Source organism: Nycticebus coucang, chromosome 19 (genome assembly GCF_027406575.1).
Source record: "Nycticebus coucang isolate mNycCou1 chromosome 19, mNycCou1.pri, whole genome shotgun sequence".
NCBI classification, from domain to species: domain Eukaryota; kingdom Metazoa; phylum Chordata; class Mammalia; order Primates; family Lorisidae; genus Nycticebus; species Nycticebus coucang.
The window spans coordinates 72,168,352-72,184,307 of NC_069798.1; the positions used below are offsets into that span (position 1 = coordinate 72,168,352).

General features: G+C 50.1%; 1 protein-coding gene across 4 annotated transcripts in view; it reads right to left on the reverse strand.

Annotated features, from left to right (window-relative positions):
- The window catches only part of SLC66A2 (solute carrier family 66 member 2), a 46,508-nt gene extending 33,339 nt beyond the window's left edge, over positions 1–13,169 (reverse strand). For all 4 annotated transcript variants that reach the window (XR_008375944.1, XM_053571233.1, XM_053571232.1 and 1 more), the window contains exons 1-2: positions 12,834–13,169; positions 4,440–4,573 (exon numbers count right to left, since the gene is read on the reverse strand). Coding sequence is in view for 3 of the 4 variants with exons in the window: in XM_053571233.1 (XP_053427208.1) it covers positions 4,440–4,573; positions 12,834–13,036 (337 nt within the window). In the remaining variant the exon portion in view is untranslated. The remainder of the gene's footprint in view (positions 1–4,439; positions 4,574–12,833) is intronic.
- Positions 13,170–15,956: the final 2,787 nt, after the last annotated feature.

Sequence of the window (15,956 nt, forward strand, 5' to 3'; positions counted from 1 at the left end):
ACAAGCCACTCAGTAGACAACCCGAGTAGAGGAGACTGAAGGCAGAACTTAGAGATTTAAAAAGACTTAATTTTGTTGGGTGCAATAGCTCACCCTGTAATCCAAGGACTCTGGGAGGCCGAGGCGGGTGGATCACGTGAGCTCAGGAGTTTGAGACCAGCCTAAGCAAGAGTGAGACCCTATCTGTACTTAAAAATAGAAAACTAGTTGGGTGTTGTGGCAGAAACCTGTGGTCCCAGGTACACAGGAGGCTGAGGCAGAAGGATCACTTGAGCCCAGGAGTTTGAGGTTGCTGTGAGCTATGATGATGCCACAGCACTCTAGCCTGGCAACACAGTGAAACTCTGACTCAAAATAAGTAAATAAATAAATAAGGAACAAAGGAAACATAGCCCAGAAGGGTAGTGAGGAGGCTGTTCATTTTCCTGCGGATGAAGGGTGTTGTGCTTGTGCTTATTGGAGCCCTAATCCTTTACAGATACATTGTGAACTATTCACAAATAGAACTATGGCTGTGATTTGCTTCAGAAACCATAAGAAGGGGATGGATAGGCCATCAGCCTATGCTTCCCTAGACCACTCTATGTAATAAAAAGTGAAAGGTTTCATACAGGCAGGCACTTGCTCCCCAGGCCAGGCTAGCACGTGGCTGCAGGAGAGGCCCTGCTCCAGCGGAGGTGGCGACCAGGCACCTGCCAGCCTACCTTCAAGGGATGTGCCAGGCACTCCCCTCCAGCAACTCTGACCTCCTTCCACACAAGCAAGGGCACCGGAAAATGTCCCTGTGGAATGAGTTGGATTTTTTAAGTCTGATGCTAACTTTGAAAATTATACCAACTTTGTGATAGGAGACTGAAGAAAAAAAAAAAAAGATCTGGAGAGCCAAATGCCCAGGTGGCTACTCAGAGCCAGGCGGGGGCTCCTTCACGCTCACTTCACATCCCTCTGTCTTCCCCGAACCTCCATACAAGCACACACAGCTAGCTCAAGACCAGACAACCAACCACAGGTTTAGTTTTGTAAATAACCTGCCCTTTCTTCTTTAACACCCTATATGCCTTTTTACTCTTAACTTTCAAATTGAATTGGTGACCTTCAAAATGTAAAAATCCCTATAAGAGAGAGCTGGAAAACAGTGCCGCTTCTATTTTTTTAGGTTGTGAAATATCCCTCCCAGTGCCACCTCCTTCTGCAGCTATGGGGTCCCTGCAGCCTCAGGTAAACCAGGACTTGGCCTGAGCCTTCTGGTTTTCTTCATAACTCTCCCTGCCTTTCAGATGAGAAGAAATGAACCTACACATTTCATTAAGGCCTCTCTTAGGAACACCTGGACCTGTCTCTTACACAGACATAAACATATGACTCCAACTTGGACTCAAATGTTAAGAGTACTCCAGGTATGAGCAATGTAACTACATGCCAGTCTACACAGTTTAGATTTCCTACTTGGGGTCCTGGGGACCCCATTGGAGTGTATTGCACAGAGAGGAGCAGGGCTGGCTGGTGGGAAGCCCTGGCTGGAGTTTCCACAGCCCCACCAACTTGCTCCCCAAGGAACTCCAGCCTCAGGTCATCTGTTTCCCAATATTCCACATCTGGAAGAAAAGGGCTCCTAGGGTCATAGCAGCAGTGTCAACAGTGATTTACAGCCTTGGAGGCTGGAAATCCCACATGGGTCTAATGGACTAAAATCATTTCAGCTGCTAGCAAAACTCAGTTCCCCCTGGTGTTGGGGCTAAGACTGAGGCAAGAGGATTCCTTGATGGCTGTGAAACCACAGCTAGCCCAGCTTCCAGAGTCCTGCACCATCTTCAGAGAAGATGACTGCTTCTATGCAGTCATGTTTGACTGATGTTTCCACTTTTGAGGACGCTTGTAATTAGATTAGGCCTACATAGATAACCAAGGACCATCTCCCCGTCTCGAGGTCCCTGCCATAAGCACATCTGCAGCATCAGTTTTCCATGTGAGACAACATGTCACAGATTCCCAGGATCAGAGTGTGGACATCTTAGAGGCTGTTTTTCTGCCCACCACGGAAGGACACTTTACACATTCAGGCTCCAGTCCTAGCTAGATGTTAGTTAACCAGAACAGAGATACTTCTTTGGAAGAACATACACAGAACATTAGGAATCCGCCATCCCACTCTCTTATCTGAAATGCTCCTCGGGTGAAGATGCTGGAGGAAAGCAAGTCCTGCCCTTGCTCACCTGCACCCACACCTGCAGGCTGATGTCCCAGTGAAGCACGGTGCACGACACCAGTCCTGGAAGGCGTTCCTGCACTCCAACATCACAGGATTGTTACTAAGTGGGCCACACTGCCTAGATACTCACAATCTGTGATTTCTGGCACCCACGTCCATGTACCACATGGGGGCCTAAGCAGCGTCAAGCAGGGGCACAAAGCCTGGCTTCCAGTCTACAGCCCAACGGCAATAGAAATGCTGAGCAAGGCCTGTGGCACTCTCTCAGCTTCCAAACCTCCCCTGCAGCCAGGGTAAGCCTGAGGCTCCAAGGGGCCTGGGAAAGAGTCAGAGACTTGCAAGAAGAAAGCTGCATTACCTGAGCAGAAACATACAGCCACAGCTCCTCACCTTGCATGGGACTTGAACCAGTTTTAAAATCCAGCTTTCTAGGCAGGATCAGTAGTATGATCGGCACCATCTCTGCTATAATTTCAAGCCCAAATTTCAACAGGAGGGTAGAGAGCAGATACTCAGGGAGAGGAGAACTGGCAATTAATAGGGGAGTGAGAACAAAACACACCAGAAAACAGATGTTGGTGGCAACTTTCACACTGAAAAGGTCACTCATAAGAGCTGGGGTAACCTTTCCAGAGACCGGATTTAGCACACTGAAAACAGACACAGAAAAGGAAGAGGAAGGGCCCTCACAAAGGGGGAGCACATAGCGACTGGGACAAGTGTCTGGGCAGTTCCCCCCAAGATTTCAAAGGTACAGCAACCCAAAGCTAAACAAACTCTGAGGAAAGTGCTTCTCCAAGCAGCAGCTGAGATTAAACCAGCTGAGATTAAATCAGTGCTTTCTCTCCACCCTTCAGACAACACTAAAGTGAGAGCTGTCTAAGATTTAGCAATTAGAAGAAAAACACAAGGAAGGCTTTAACTTTCCTGCATTCAAGAAGCCCACCAGCCTACATGTTCAAACAAAGAAGGTCAGATCGGAAGAAACCTGCAGAAGAGAAGGCAAAAACAGGATGGGCATGGTGGCTCATGCCTGTAATCCCAACACTCTGGGAGGCTGAGACGGGTGGATCGCTTGAGCTAATGAGTTTAAGACCAGCCTGAGCAAGAGACCCCAGCTCTACTAAAAATAGAAAAATGAGATGGGCATTGTAGCAGGCACCTGTAGGCCCAGCTACTTGGGAGACTGAAGCAAGAGGATTGCTTGAGCCCAGGAGTTTGAGGTTGCTGTGAGCTATGATGCCACAGCATCTATCCAGGGTGACAAAGTGAAACTCTAAAGAAAAAAAGAGAGAGAGAGAAGGCAAGAACAGCAAGAACTATTTTCTTTTTCTTTTTTTTTGTAGAGACAGAGTCTCACTTTATGGCCCTCGGTAGAGTGCCGTGGCCTCACACAGCTCACAGCAACCTCCAACTCCTGGGCTTACGCGATTCTCTTGCCTCAGCCTCCCGAATAGCTGGGACTACAGGTGCCCGCCACAACGCCCGGCTATTTTTTGGTTGCAGTTTGGCCGGGGCCAGGTTTGAACCCGCCACCCCAGCCACAGGCGCCGCCCGCAAGAACTAGTTTCTATTTTCCAAGCTGACAAATGTCAAGGAATGGCACATACCAAGTGTGTGCTAAGCGTGTGCTAGGTGTGTCACGCATTGCCAAGTGTGTGCTAAGCCTGTGGTAGGTGTATTCTAAGCATGTGTTAGGTGCGTGCCAAGCATGTTATGTGCTTGGCACTGCCCAGATCACCAAGCATGCAGACCTTGCACATGACTCCATGGAGGGTCACCTGGACCACCGCAGCCCAACACTGGGCGCCCGTCTAACAGGGTATATGAGAAAGATCCATGAACTCAGCCACAGGTGACAGTGAAATGAAAGGGTACCACAAGAAAGCCACCCTGCAAGACAGGAAACTGCCCTCTCGAGTACTATCTGTGACTCGGCTGAGCCACAAAAAGAGGCACTCCCGGCTCTGACTCAGGATCTGCAGCTGCACGTCTCCAGCCAGGGTGTGATGTGAAAGCTAATCACTGCCTCGCTGCTGGAAATGCTTCATTATCAAATGTCGGAAGTCATTTAACATACAGAAATGCTATCAGTTACAGATAGCACATTCGGTGAAATGAAAGCTATTTATATAATGTAAAGTGGCTTATATTTCCCCAGTAAACTTGAGACAGACTCTGCTTGTCAATTTTGTGGGGCCTTTATGTCTGAAAATTATTAATCACCAACCTGCAAAGGAGCGGCGTTTTATGTTCAGCTCGTTAGCCACACGGACCTCGGTGCAGAGCTTCAGCATCAACAGCATGGTAGTGATCATGACCACGCTCTGCCACAGCAGCGGGGACTCAAAACGCCTCCCAAACCTGTAGTGCAGAGCCCGCATCAGTGGAGTCCACGTCGGGGAAGCCCACGTCTGGGGGGCCCATGAGAGCAGACATGGGGGAGTCAGCATCAGGGGGAACCCACCTGGGGTAAGCCTGTGTCAGGGGAGCCCACGTGTGGGGGGGATCCTGCGTGGAGGGGATCCCACATTGGGGGAGCCCATGTCAGGAGTCCACTTCAGGGGGAGCCCACGTGGGGGAAGCCTGTGTCAGAGGAGCCCGTGTGTGTGTGTGTGTCTGTGCATGTGTGTGTGTGAGTGTGTGTGTGTGTGTGTGTGTGGTGAGGAGCCTCCATGGGGGGGAGCCCTCACTGGGGGAGCCCATGTCAGGGGATCAGGCACCAGCCTGACCAGGAAGAGGGGTGCTGGGGGGGGTGCTTTAAGACCATATGGCCAACACACTCCAACCACCATGGGCTGGGCTGGGCTAGAGAGACCGGCAACACTGGGACAGCCTGACCCAAGACCCTTCCGCACAACACGTGGGTTCTTTCAAGTGCCAGAGTCCCCCTCCTGCCACCCTGCCAGATCATGGGGCCCCACACCTGGCTGCCCCTAGGCCAGCTACCAGATGTAAGAGGTCTTGAGTCCCCTCCCCCACTATAGCCCAGGTGTCCAGGGCCCTTCCCACTCTGGCTGGAGGTAGGGTGGCTGGGCCAGAGCAGCCCAAGGTATCCACAGAGCAGGCAATAGGGTCAGAAGTCAAATTTCTACCCTCAAACCCCACCAAAGAAGAAAAGGCAACAAAGACACAGCCCCCTCCCTCCCTGACACCCTTGCCCACCCCAAGCTCCCAGGCCTTCTTGCTGACTCTCTGCCAGTATAGAGCATCTCACCAACACTGCCTCAGGCCTCTGGGAGGGCAGGACCTGGGGAATCACCCTGACACTGGAACCCCAGGCCTGCAGGGTCACCACCCCCAGGGCTGGGCCAGCGCCCACCATCCTTTGAAAACTCCAACCCTACCCTAACTGAATCCCACCACAACCAGCCTGCAGAGTTCATTTGGCCTGAGGGTATGTCCAGAACTTGAGTGGTCATCACATACGAGCTCTCTGAGACCCTACAGAGCCGTCTAATGTCCCACCCTCCTCAGCCGAGAAACTGAAAGGTGACAAGCCCATAGCCTCTGCCTCTCTGTCTGCCTCTTGGGGTGGTCTGGTGCCCAACCATCCACCCTGGCTACCATGAGAGGGAACTAACCAGAATCTTACAAGAAATTAAAACAACAAAAGACATTTTTACCAAGCTCAGCAGAGACACTTGTTGCCAGCAATTTGTAAATCACAAACTTGGATATAGCCTGGTGTCATAGCTGATATGATAAGGAAAAATGTTCCACAAATGTAGAAGACTGACCCTCAGATTCCTTCTAATGCTACAAGTCCATGTTCATGAACATAGCTCACTGCCAGAGTGAATTCTAACCAACCAGGGTGGCTCTCAGGCAGCCTAAAGTGTGCCCTGGACAGCAGCCCACAGAGACTCACCCCTGTGGCCCAGCAGGTGGGAAGGTGCCGCTGGAGGGAGCAGATTCCAGGTTAGGCTCCAGCAACAACAAGGAAAAAGCCACAGATAATGGCGGGTGGGGATACAGGAGCTAAGAGGGCCTGACTCCTCAGCGGATGGCCATACCAATTCTCCAGGCCCAGTTCCATCGGGGCTAGCACACGGCTGGTTCAGAAGCCTCTCCCATGTCTTCTGGAAGCTCAACCTCAATGGCAGCTGCCTGGGGTCATGGAAATGCAAGGAGACCACAGAAGGAAGAGAAGAGAGCTGCCCAAGCCCCAGTGGGGACAGAGAGTTGGGCTGGGGTTAGACAGACTAGCTGTATCCCCAGGGATCACCCAGAATCCTGCTGCCTTCCTGTGAAACCTGAGAAACACAAACACACAGGGGAGGGCTCAGAAGCAGGGAGGGAGAAGGAAATGTCTCCCATACCAGACCCAGGGAAAGAGGACACCAGGCTGCAAAGAGACAGCTGTAACCTAGAGCTTCCCAGGTCAGGCCAGGCCAGGCCAGGCTGTGTGGGTCCAACACCTGCAACCCACTGTCTCCAGGCCTCAGTCTCTTCACCTGTGAAGGGCAGATCACAACCCTGCACTTGCTGCAGGACACAGCCAGCTCCCAGTCACCTTTAGTTCTTCTCTACTGGCCAGGAGGCCGAGGCGCTGCCTCTGGGGCATGCTAGAGAAGAGAAGAGCCGCCCTGCTGTTCAACAGCACCTCACCCCCATGCATCTCTGGCAGGGGGTGATCTCTCTGGTGAGTGATGTGTGCCATCATGTGCAAAAGGCCACTTCTGTTTTTTAAATGTTCATAGAGAAACTATGTGGGGAAAAAAAAAAAAATCAAGGTTTGAGCTTCCTCACATACCACACAGCAAAAAATCAAATCTAGATGAACTGAATATTCACAGTAAAGAACGAGACCATTTAAGAAAAAATGAGAAGGAACAGAGGTGAAGGTTTAACCAATTTTAGGATAAAGGAAAAGACAAAATTTCAACCAGCACAGCTTTCCACAAAATTAGTATAAGGGGCCAGGCGTGGTGGCTCACACCTGTAATTCTAGCACTCTGGGAGGTCGAGGCAGGTGGATCACCTGAGCTTAGGAGTTTGAGACCAGCCTGAGCAAGAGCAAGATCCCATCTCTACTAAAAATAGACAAACGAGCTGGGCATTGTGGCCGACACCTACTTGATTACCCCACCTACTTGAGAGGTTGAAGCAGGAGGATCACTTGAGCCCAAGAGTTTGAGGAGAGTTTGAGGTTGCTGTGAACTATGATGCCATAGCACTCTAGCAGGGCACAGAGTAAGACTCTATCTCAAAAAAAAAAAAAAAAAAGATATACTAGGAACAAAACAAATATGAAACAAAATTCAACATTATTAGTAATCTTTTTTAAAGATATCTTTTTTACTTATCTAATTGGTTTAAGTTTTCTTCCTTTATTTCCTTATTTATTTTTTCTTCCTTTATTTATTTATTTATTTGCTTATTTATTTTTTGGAGACAAGAGTCTCACTCTTGCCCTGCCTAGAGTGCCCTGGCTTAGCTTTCCAAAGTAACAGAAAAACACCAGTGGAAGAGAAACTGTTTATCTATCTACTCCCCTATGCAACACTGAATCTATCACCCTCAGTAGCAAAATGTTACCTTATCTCTGATACAGTGTTTTCATTCTTAAGAGCCAGCAAAGGCTGAGTGTCCCACAGCTGCAGCTCCCCTGGAGATGATGAGGCCCTGGCCAGCCCTGCAGCCTCACCCCCTTCTCCTCTACATAAAGATTAGCTGCACGGCATGAGCCAGCCCCTTTCCTGGCTTCTGAAACCACAGATGCCAAATTGTGCACATCAGCATCTCATGGAGTGTGATATGCTGAATGCTACTTTTGCAAAATGATAATAAGGATTATAAGAAACAAAAGCATGAAAGTTACATAAATTTTTTCAGTTTACACAGTAAATCAGCCCTGCAGGATTATAGAACTTCTCACATGCTATGCATCCCCAATCCTTGATGGGGCAGGACGCTGACCAGAGGGACTGGGCTCTTGGAAGTGTGCTGAAGTTCCTAAGTGCAGCGCTGTCCTGCTGTGGACCCACCAGCTATCTCACCTGGATCCTGCCTCAGCCCCCTCTGCTCTCTCCCAAACTGTACCCGTGTTCAAGCGTACACAATCCACATATCCCTCCTGCTGAGGCACAAACCCTGAAGCCTCTGACACATGGGAAACCCTCAAAACCTGTTAAATGAAAGAGGTTGCTAACTTAGTAAGGGTGGAGCACAGCAGGGGGGACAAGAAGCTCTTGCAGGATGTCCAACCTTTTTTTTTCCTCTACTGCACATTGGAAGAGGAGTTGTCTTCAGCCACATAAACACTCATGAAAGCTGATGGGGGGGAAAAAAAAGAAAGAAAGAAAGAAAAAAAGGGTCCATGCATCTGACACCACAGATAAGCAAAAAAGAGTCCATGCATCTGACACCACAGATAAGCAAAAAATGTCTGGAGAGAGAAATAAGCTGGTACTTGCCTCACCCTCTTGTCAGACTAAGGAATTCGTGTGTTACACAAGCCCATCAGTGAAAAAGTGAATGAGATCAAAAGTTACACTTTCATTTATAGAAAAGTCAGCAATTTTGGAGAGTAGTAGGGATATCTCTTTAAAGAACTGCTCTCCCGGGAAAGAAATGAAAAGAACCTTCTCTAAAGAAGACAGATGAATGGCCAGCAAACACATGAAAAAATGCTCATCATCCCTAATTATTAGAGAAATGCAAATTAAAACCACCCTGAGTTATCATCTAATCCCAGCAGGAATGGCCTATATGACAAAATCTCAAAACTGCAGATGCTGGCGTGGATGCAGAGAGAAAGGAACACGTTTACACTGCTGGTGGGACTGCAAACTAGAACAACCTTTCTGGAAGGAAGTATGGAGAAACCTCAAAGAACTCAACCTAGACCTCACATTTGATCCTGCAATCCCATTACTAGGCATCTATCCAGAAGGGAAAAAAACTTTTATTATAAAGATACTTGTACTAGGCTGCTTATTGCAGCCCAATTTACAATCACTAATGTGGAAACAGCCTAAATGCCCTTCAACCAATGAATGGATTGGCAAGCTGTGGTATATATATACCATAGAATAGTATTTAGTTATTTAAAAAATGGAGATTTTGCAGCATTTGTACTAACCTGGCTGGAGGTGGAACATATTATCCTTAGTGAAGCATCACAGCAATGGAGAAATATACATCCTATGTATTCAACTTTGATATGGTGACAATTAATGACAATCAATGATATAGTGGGGCATGGGGGAAGGGGTGAGCAGACAGAGAAAGAGGGAGGGGATGAGGGTAAGGAAAAGAAAAAAAAGAAAAAGAAAGAAAATAGTGACTAATTCTCACATAAAATGAATTCGATTTTGACTAACGTACATTACTTAAATATTAATTTTTACTTCAACTCATTAATATGTTGTTTAGGATACAGGATACTGCATCCTCATTTATAAGTGAATTATGTTTGTAATTTCCCCTTTATATAATGTATTTTTTCTAATTTTAATATCAGGTGTATCCAGATTAAGTAGAATGATTTTGAAGTATTTCTTCTTTTTCTATTGTCTCTAAGATTTGGCATGATCTATTTTTTGAAATTATCTTATATCTTTATTTATAAATATTAGTTGTCTATTCTTTGATACTTTGGCAAAAAAAAATAATAAGTAGTTAACTGATGACTCCATACTGAACCTCAGAGTCAAAGCATTCTATAATAGACATACTTTTATTTGACAATGTGAATGTTACTTTCTTTGCATTACTATTATTATTATTGCTTAATACTTAGTTGCAGCAATCGTCTGATTTCTTTTCTGAATGTATTTGTTTTTGTTTGTTCTTTGCAAGGTTTATGTTTCTGGTCCCTATCTTAAACATTGTTATTGTTGTTAAATTTTAAGCCTTTTTAAGTTTGCGAAGGCAAAAAGTGGAAGCCTAATGTGGAAAAAAAAAAAAAAAAGCTGCCCTCTCTTCTTTCTCTTTGTTACTTTTTATTTTTATACTAAAAATAAATACCAGTAATGTTATTATTTATTATGGTATAATAATGCGTGAAATGGGCTGTTCAGGAGAAAGAACAGTGGCTGGTAATTCTCAGCAGAGGGCCAGACTTTGGGTGGTGCCCAGACTGCCTGCTGGGCCCCAGTGGGTGAGGCTCTGGGAAGGCACACCCCTGGGCTGCAGAGACCCTCTGCCCCCCCTGCTTGACTACCACAGTCCCCTGGTATGTACTGTAGAATCAGGGCCTTGTGTGTTCCCAGTGGCCACAGGGCCTTGTGTGTTCCCATGTGTTCCTCTGTGTGTTCACAGAGGCTGTGAGGGACCTAGGATTTGGATCCCAGCGTTCAAAGGGTACAAACCAGCTCTGCAGTTGCCACCCCACCCTATGGGGGCCCTCTGTGAGGTGAGGTCCTGTACCAAGAATTCAAGGTTGTATCCACTTAGTAGACTCCTGGAGGACCCCTGAGCTGGGACACGTGCCATGGCACACTCTGGACAGCAGGAGACAATGAGCTGGCCACCAATTTCCCTAAGTGGCTCCACATTCTCCTGATGTGAAGTCTATGGAAAGGAGCAGTGGAGGAAGTTCAGGGCCCCACAGAAGTCTTCGAGTGTTTTACTAGGAAAGAAATCAAGACGAAGAGAGAACTCCCAGTCCACTGTCTTCATCAGGAATGGGAACACCACTCTGTGTCTGTATCAAATGCCAGTGAGGTCCAGAGGCAATGCAGAGATGGGGAAATGGCTTAATTTCTGACTTCTCCAAACCGGATACTTGGGTATACATCAGATCACTTCTTTTAGCAACTCTGAACTATAAGCCTACTGGGGAGGAAACACCTCTAAATAGAAGTTTTCCCATATGGTTAACCCCACCTTGGGCAGTTCTCCTCCATTAATTTAGAGGAAGGGTACTGCACAGCCCTAAAGCTGAGTGGGTTTCCTCGCAGCCTAACCCCTGTGTGCCCAGACATGGGGGTGTCCGCTGGCTGGCCTGCTCCTGCATGGAAGTGAACAGCATTAGACACCATTATACTTAAGGACCTGCCTCATGCACCTTATACTTAATTAAGGCCACTTTAGGGTGTCTCACTTTAGCCAAAAGGAAAGGGGAAGGAAGGAAGGGCCCTTCAAAGTGAGCACCTCTGACCCCTACCCAGCTGCAGCCTGGCCAGAGACAAGACTTGAACTCAAGAAAGCTGCTGTAGTCAGCTACTTGGAGACAAGTTCTCATGAGCCCACCATCTGAAAATCCCAGGTAAGGTAGACCTGGCACACAGTGGACAGTAAGTCAACATCCGCAGTGGACAGTAAGTCAACAGCTGCAGAGGCCAGGGCTGGGACAGGACCCAAAGTAGCAAAGAGAATTTCTGGGCCTATGAATCCAGAGTGGACATATCTGTCAGAACTCACCAAATCCACACTTAAAATGGCACACTTTACTTAATGTAAATCATATCTCCATAAGGTTGATTTAAAAACTAATTACAGTAGAACCTCCATAGTTGACCACTGACCACCTCCTTAAGTTGACCTAATTTTCACAGGCCAGACATGCACCACATGGGCATACTAGTATGGCAGGCCAAGTTCCTTATGATGGCCACCTCTGTGTGTTGACTAGTGTGTTACTGTCTCTTGGTGGGGGTCAACTTACAGAGATAAAAAGGCAGAGCTTTGGACAACAGCTGCCTGAAGTCCTTCTCTGCATGGCCTTGAGAAGAAGGGGAAATTGGAGCTTTTTTGGCCCCAGAATGCAGCTATGAAACCTCTTTTCATGTCCTATGAAAATCTGCCCTTCCAGGGCGGCGCCTGTGGTTCAGTCGGTAAGGCCCCGGCCCCATATATCGAGGGTGGCGGGTTCAAACCCGGCCCCCGCCGAACTGCAACCAAAAAAAAATAGCTGGGCGTTCTGGCAGGCGCCTGTAGTCCCAGCTACTCGGGAGGCTGAGGCAAGAGAATCGCTTAAGCCCAAGAGTTGGAGGTTGCTGTGAGCTGTGTGAGGCCACGGCACTCTACCGAGGGCCATAAAGTGAGACTCTGTCTCTACAAAAAAAAAAAAAAAAAAAAATTGCCCTTCCAATTGTCTGCCTTTAACGACTGTTAAAATTAATTTCAATTTCCTTAGCAAAATGCAAATAACAACAGGAAGTTGGCCTGAGAGGGGCAGAAAAAGTATTCTCCACTTAAGTATTATCCGGAACGTCTGACTTCCTATGAAAACGAGGAAGAAAAACCCCGGGACAGCCCCTCCCCTCCCGGATGCCGCACCCGACCCACGGCCCTTCGCTTCCAAAAAGCTGTCCCGGCCTCCACACCCCTTCCCGGCTTCCTCACCTCCTCCCATTGCAAATGTAAATTCCCAGAGGGACCCTGCCCCCTGGGCCTCTCACCTCCCGCCCGCCCGACATTAGAGGGGGAGGCAGATCCGTAGACATATTTGAGATTCTCTGCTCCAATACCACTATTTTCAGAAAAATAAATTCATAAGAAGTTGTCACTCGCCTGAGACCACACAAGGGAGGGCCCGGCCATCGCGGCAGCGCACCCTCTACTGAGCTGGTCCGCAGGAGGGCGGACACTCGCGCGCTCCAGGCCCCAGCCCGACGCCCAGAAGGAAAAAGCCATCTTTCCGGGAACACCCAGGTACCAGCCCCCAACTCACCAGAAGAGGATCCGTAAAATATTGGCCACCAGCAGCACCAGACACACGTGAGTGGAGAAGCCCTCGGCGTTCTGCGTCCTGCGGATGTCCCGGTACTGTGGGACGTAGGGCACCACCCCTCCGAAGACCATGGCCCCGGCCGCCCCCCAGGAAGCCAGCTGCTGCAGCGGGACCAGGAGCCAGTCCAAGCCTTCCGCTTCCATCCCGGAACCGGGGCCACCAGCCCGCCGGCTGAGGTCCGCCTGCACCTGGCTGAAGCCTCGGCTCTCACCAGCCCCCGAGGTCGCGCGACGGCCTCCCGTACACCGCCGCCGGCAACGCGCGACCCGCCACCATCGGCGCCTGGCGAAGAAGGAAAAGGGTGAAGAACTCCAGTCGGACCGGTTGCGGGCTGGGCCCGGGCGCACCTGCGCTTGGCGGGGAAGCACAGAGCAGGGCCCGGGCACAGAGCGCAGCCCCGAGGCCCAAGGCGCACCGCCGGGCTCGACAGGGACCTTTGGCAGGGCCGGCGGGCGCAGGGCTGGCAGTGGAGGAAGGAGTGCCAGAAGACGACCCAGGAGGGGGACCTTACTGCCAGGGTGTGGTTCAGTCCAGTGGGGTGAGGGGAAGACTGGCCAGGATAGGGGGACGCGCGGCCCGGTTTGGGCACTCGCGGCTGGAGCGGGCGGCCGTGACCCCGTGTTCTGGCTCTGAGTCTTGGGCCCCCGGGAACCGCCCTGCACGAACCCCCCAGGAAGGGATAGGGTTAGAGTTATCGCGCGTCTGTCCGTCAGTGCGCGGGAGCGCCGGAAACCCCTCCTCCCTGACGTCACAATGCCCAGAACCCTGCTCGCCCCTGGGCAGCAGAGCGACGCCACTGGGTCCTAGAACGCGCCAGGCAGTGCGAGCCCGGGAACCCCGATGCTGTAGGGGTGGCCACAGGGCGCTCTGCTCTGCCCAGCGTGGGTCAGAAAATATCCGCTTGGCCGAATCGCATCCTCAGGCCAGATGCCCGCGTAGACCTTCTCCAGCTATCCCGGTGACAAAGGGTTTCTGTAGATGCGGCGCGTGAGAGCGAAAAATGGTCCTGGGGCGAGGAGGACTCGGCCGCGTCACCTGAGGGCAAGGCGCCCTGGGGATATTAGGGGCCTCGGCGCCCATTTGCTGTCAGGACGAGTCTGTCTTGCTCCATCCTGACCCAGGGTACCTGCAGAGCCCGACTGGGAAGTTAGCGGTGTCCTGGAGGCAGTTCTGACCCCCAGAGAAGGTTGACCGCTTTCGTGTGGGGCCAGGCGAGGGGTCTGCAGGAAGGCCCAGGACACAGACTCTGGTGGGAGACTGGGGAACGTGGAGCCAACCCTGTGGCCAAGTTCACACACATATACCCCACCAGGTGCAGCTCCAGGGGAGAAAAGACCAACTACAAGCCTTTGGGGTCTGTAGCAGAAAGCCCTCATCCGGCCCCTGCTTTGTGCAGCCACTGCAAGGAGCACAGCAGGTGTGGGAGAGCCAGCTTCCTCACATCTGTGTCCACTTCCGCCAGGTCCAAGTGGCTTGGCCTCCTGCTTCCCGCCTTGTTGGTTTTGTGAAAAATCACAGAGATTATTAACAGCCTAACTCAGAGTAGCCCCAGCAGGCCTGGGTTACAAGGAGATTCCGGGATACAGCATCGGGTCCCCTCTAGCGTCCCCCACCCCCACCCCCACCCCCACCCCACTCAGAGCTATTCAGAGTAGCAGCGCCAGAAAGTGCAGGGGAACAAAGACACGGAAGAAAGCTGTGGCAGGGCTGGGAAAGAAAGTAGGTGTTCTTACCTAGTCACACCCTCCTCCCAGCTCTAAAGCCCCTAGCATGTTCCATTCTTTTCCTCCTGGAGGTTGGACTAGGAGCACAGCCTTCCCTTCTGTCTCACTAGAGACACCTCCTTTGTCCCAAACATGGCTGAGAGAATGTGGAGCCACTTAGGGAAATTGGTGGCCAGCTCATTGTCTCCTGCTGTCCAGAGTGTGCCAAGGCACGTGTCCCAGCTCAGGGGTCCTGCAGGAGTCCACTAAGTGGATACAACCTTGAATTCTTGGTACAGGACCTCACCTCACAGAGGGCCCCCATAGGGTGGGGTGGCAACTGCAGAGCTGGTTTGTACCCTTTGAACGCTGGGATCCAAATCCAGGTCAGTGCAGAACTCAGGACTGCACTCCTCACAGGTACTGATGTCACATGGTGCTCTGCTCTCCCAAACAGAAGAGACCAGCCAAGCCATGCAAGGCTGGAAAACAACCTACACAGATGTCATATCCTAATCCCAGCAACCTGTGCATGTTACCTTTTATGGAAAAAAAATTGCAGATGAGATTAAATTAATCCACCTTGGATTATCCAGGTGGGCCACAAACACAATCAGGACTCTTCATAAGAGGAAGAAGGAAATTGATGGCACACAGAAGGGCAGCCCATGTAAAGGTGCTGCAGAGGGAGATCTGAAGATGTGGCTTTGAAGAGTGGCCTGTTACAGCCACAGGCTAAGGCATGCAGCCATTTGAAGGTGGAAGAAGCAAGGAACCAACTCCCCGGCAGCATCTACAGTGGCATGGACCTGTCAGCACCTCAATTTCAGCCCAGTGAAACTAATTCCAGGGGTATGATCTCCAGAACTGTGAAGGAATAAACTTCTGTTATTTCAAGCCACCTAGGTTATGGGAATTTGTCACAGAAGCCACTGGAAACCAACACAGAAGCCTAAAGTGAGTGACCAGCAAAGTCATCAGAGAGGAAGCAGAGCTACTCTGGCCACTCTTTCCATGCTCTGCTCTTGAGGAGCAAATCCTGAGGGCCCGACTCAGCATTGCCTGAGTATGGACATCCTGGGAGCCATTTCAGAAGTTGCCTAATGGATGGTGCCTCTGAAATGAAAGGTAAACATAAGTGACCTTGGTCCTAAGTCTGGGATATTGGAGGAGGGCTGCTAGCCACTCACCCTGCTTTTTGCAGTTTTTGGCCAGGGCAGGGTTTAAACCCACCACCTCCCATATATGGGGCTGGCGCCCTACTCCTTGAGCCACAGGCACTACCCCTTACCCTGGTTCTTGAGGAAACATGTGATGAGACTGAAAAAAATCCTTTAGGGGCTTGGCTCTAACATTCAGC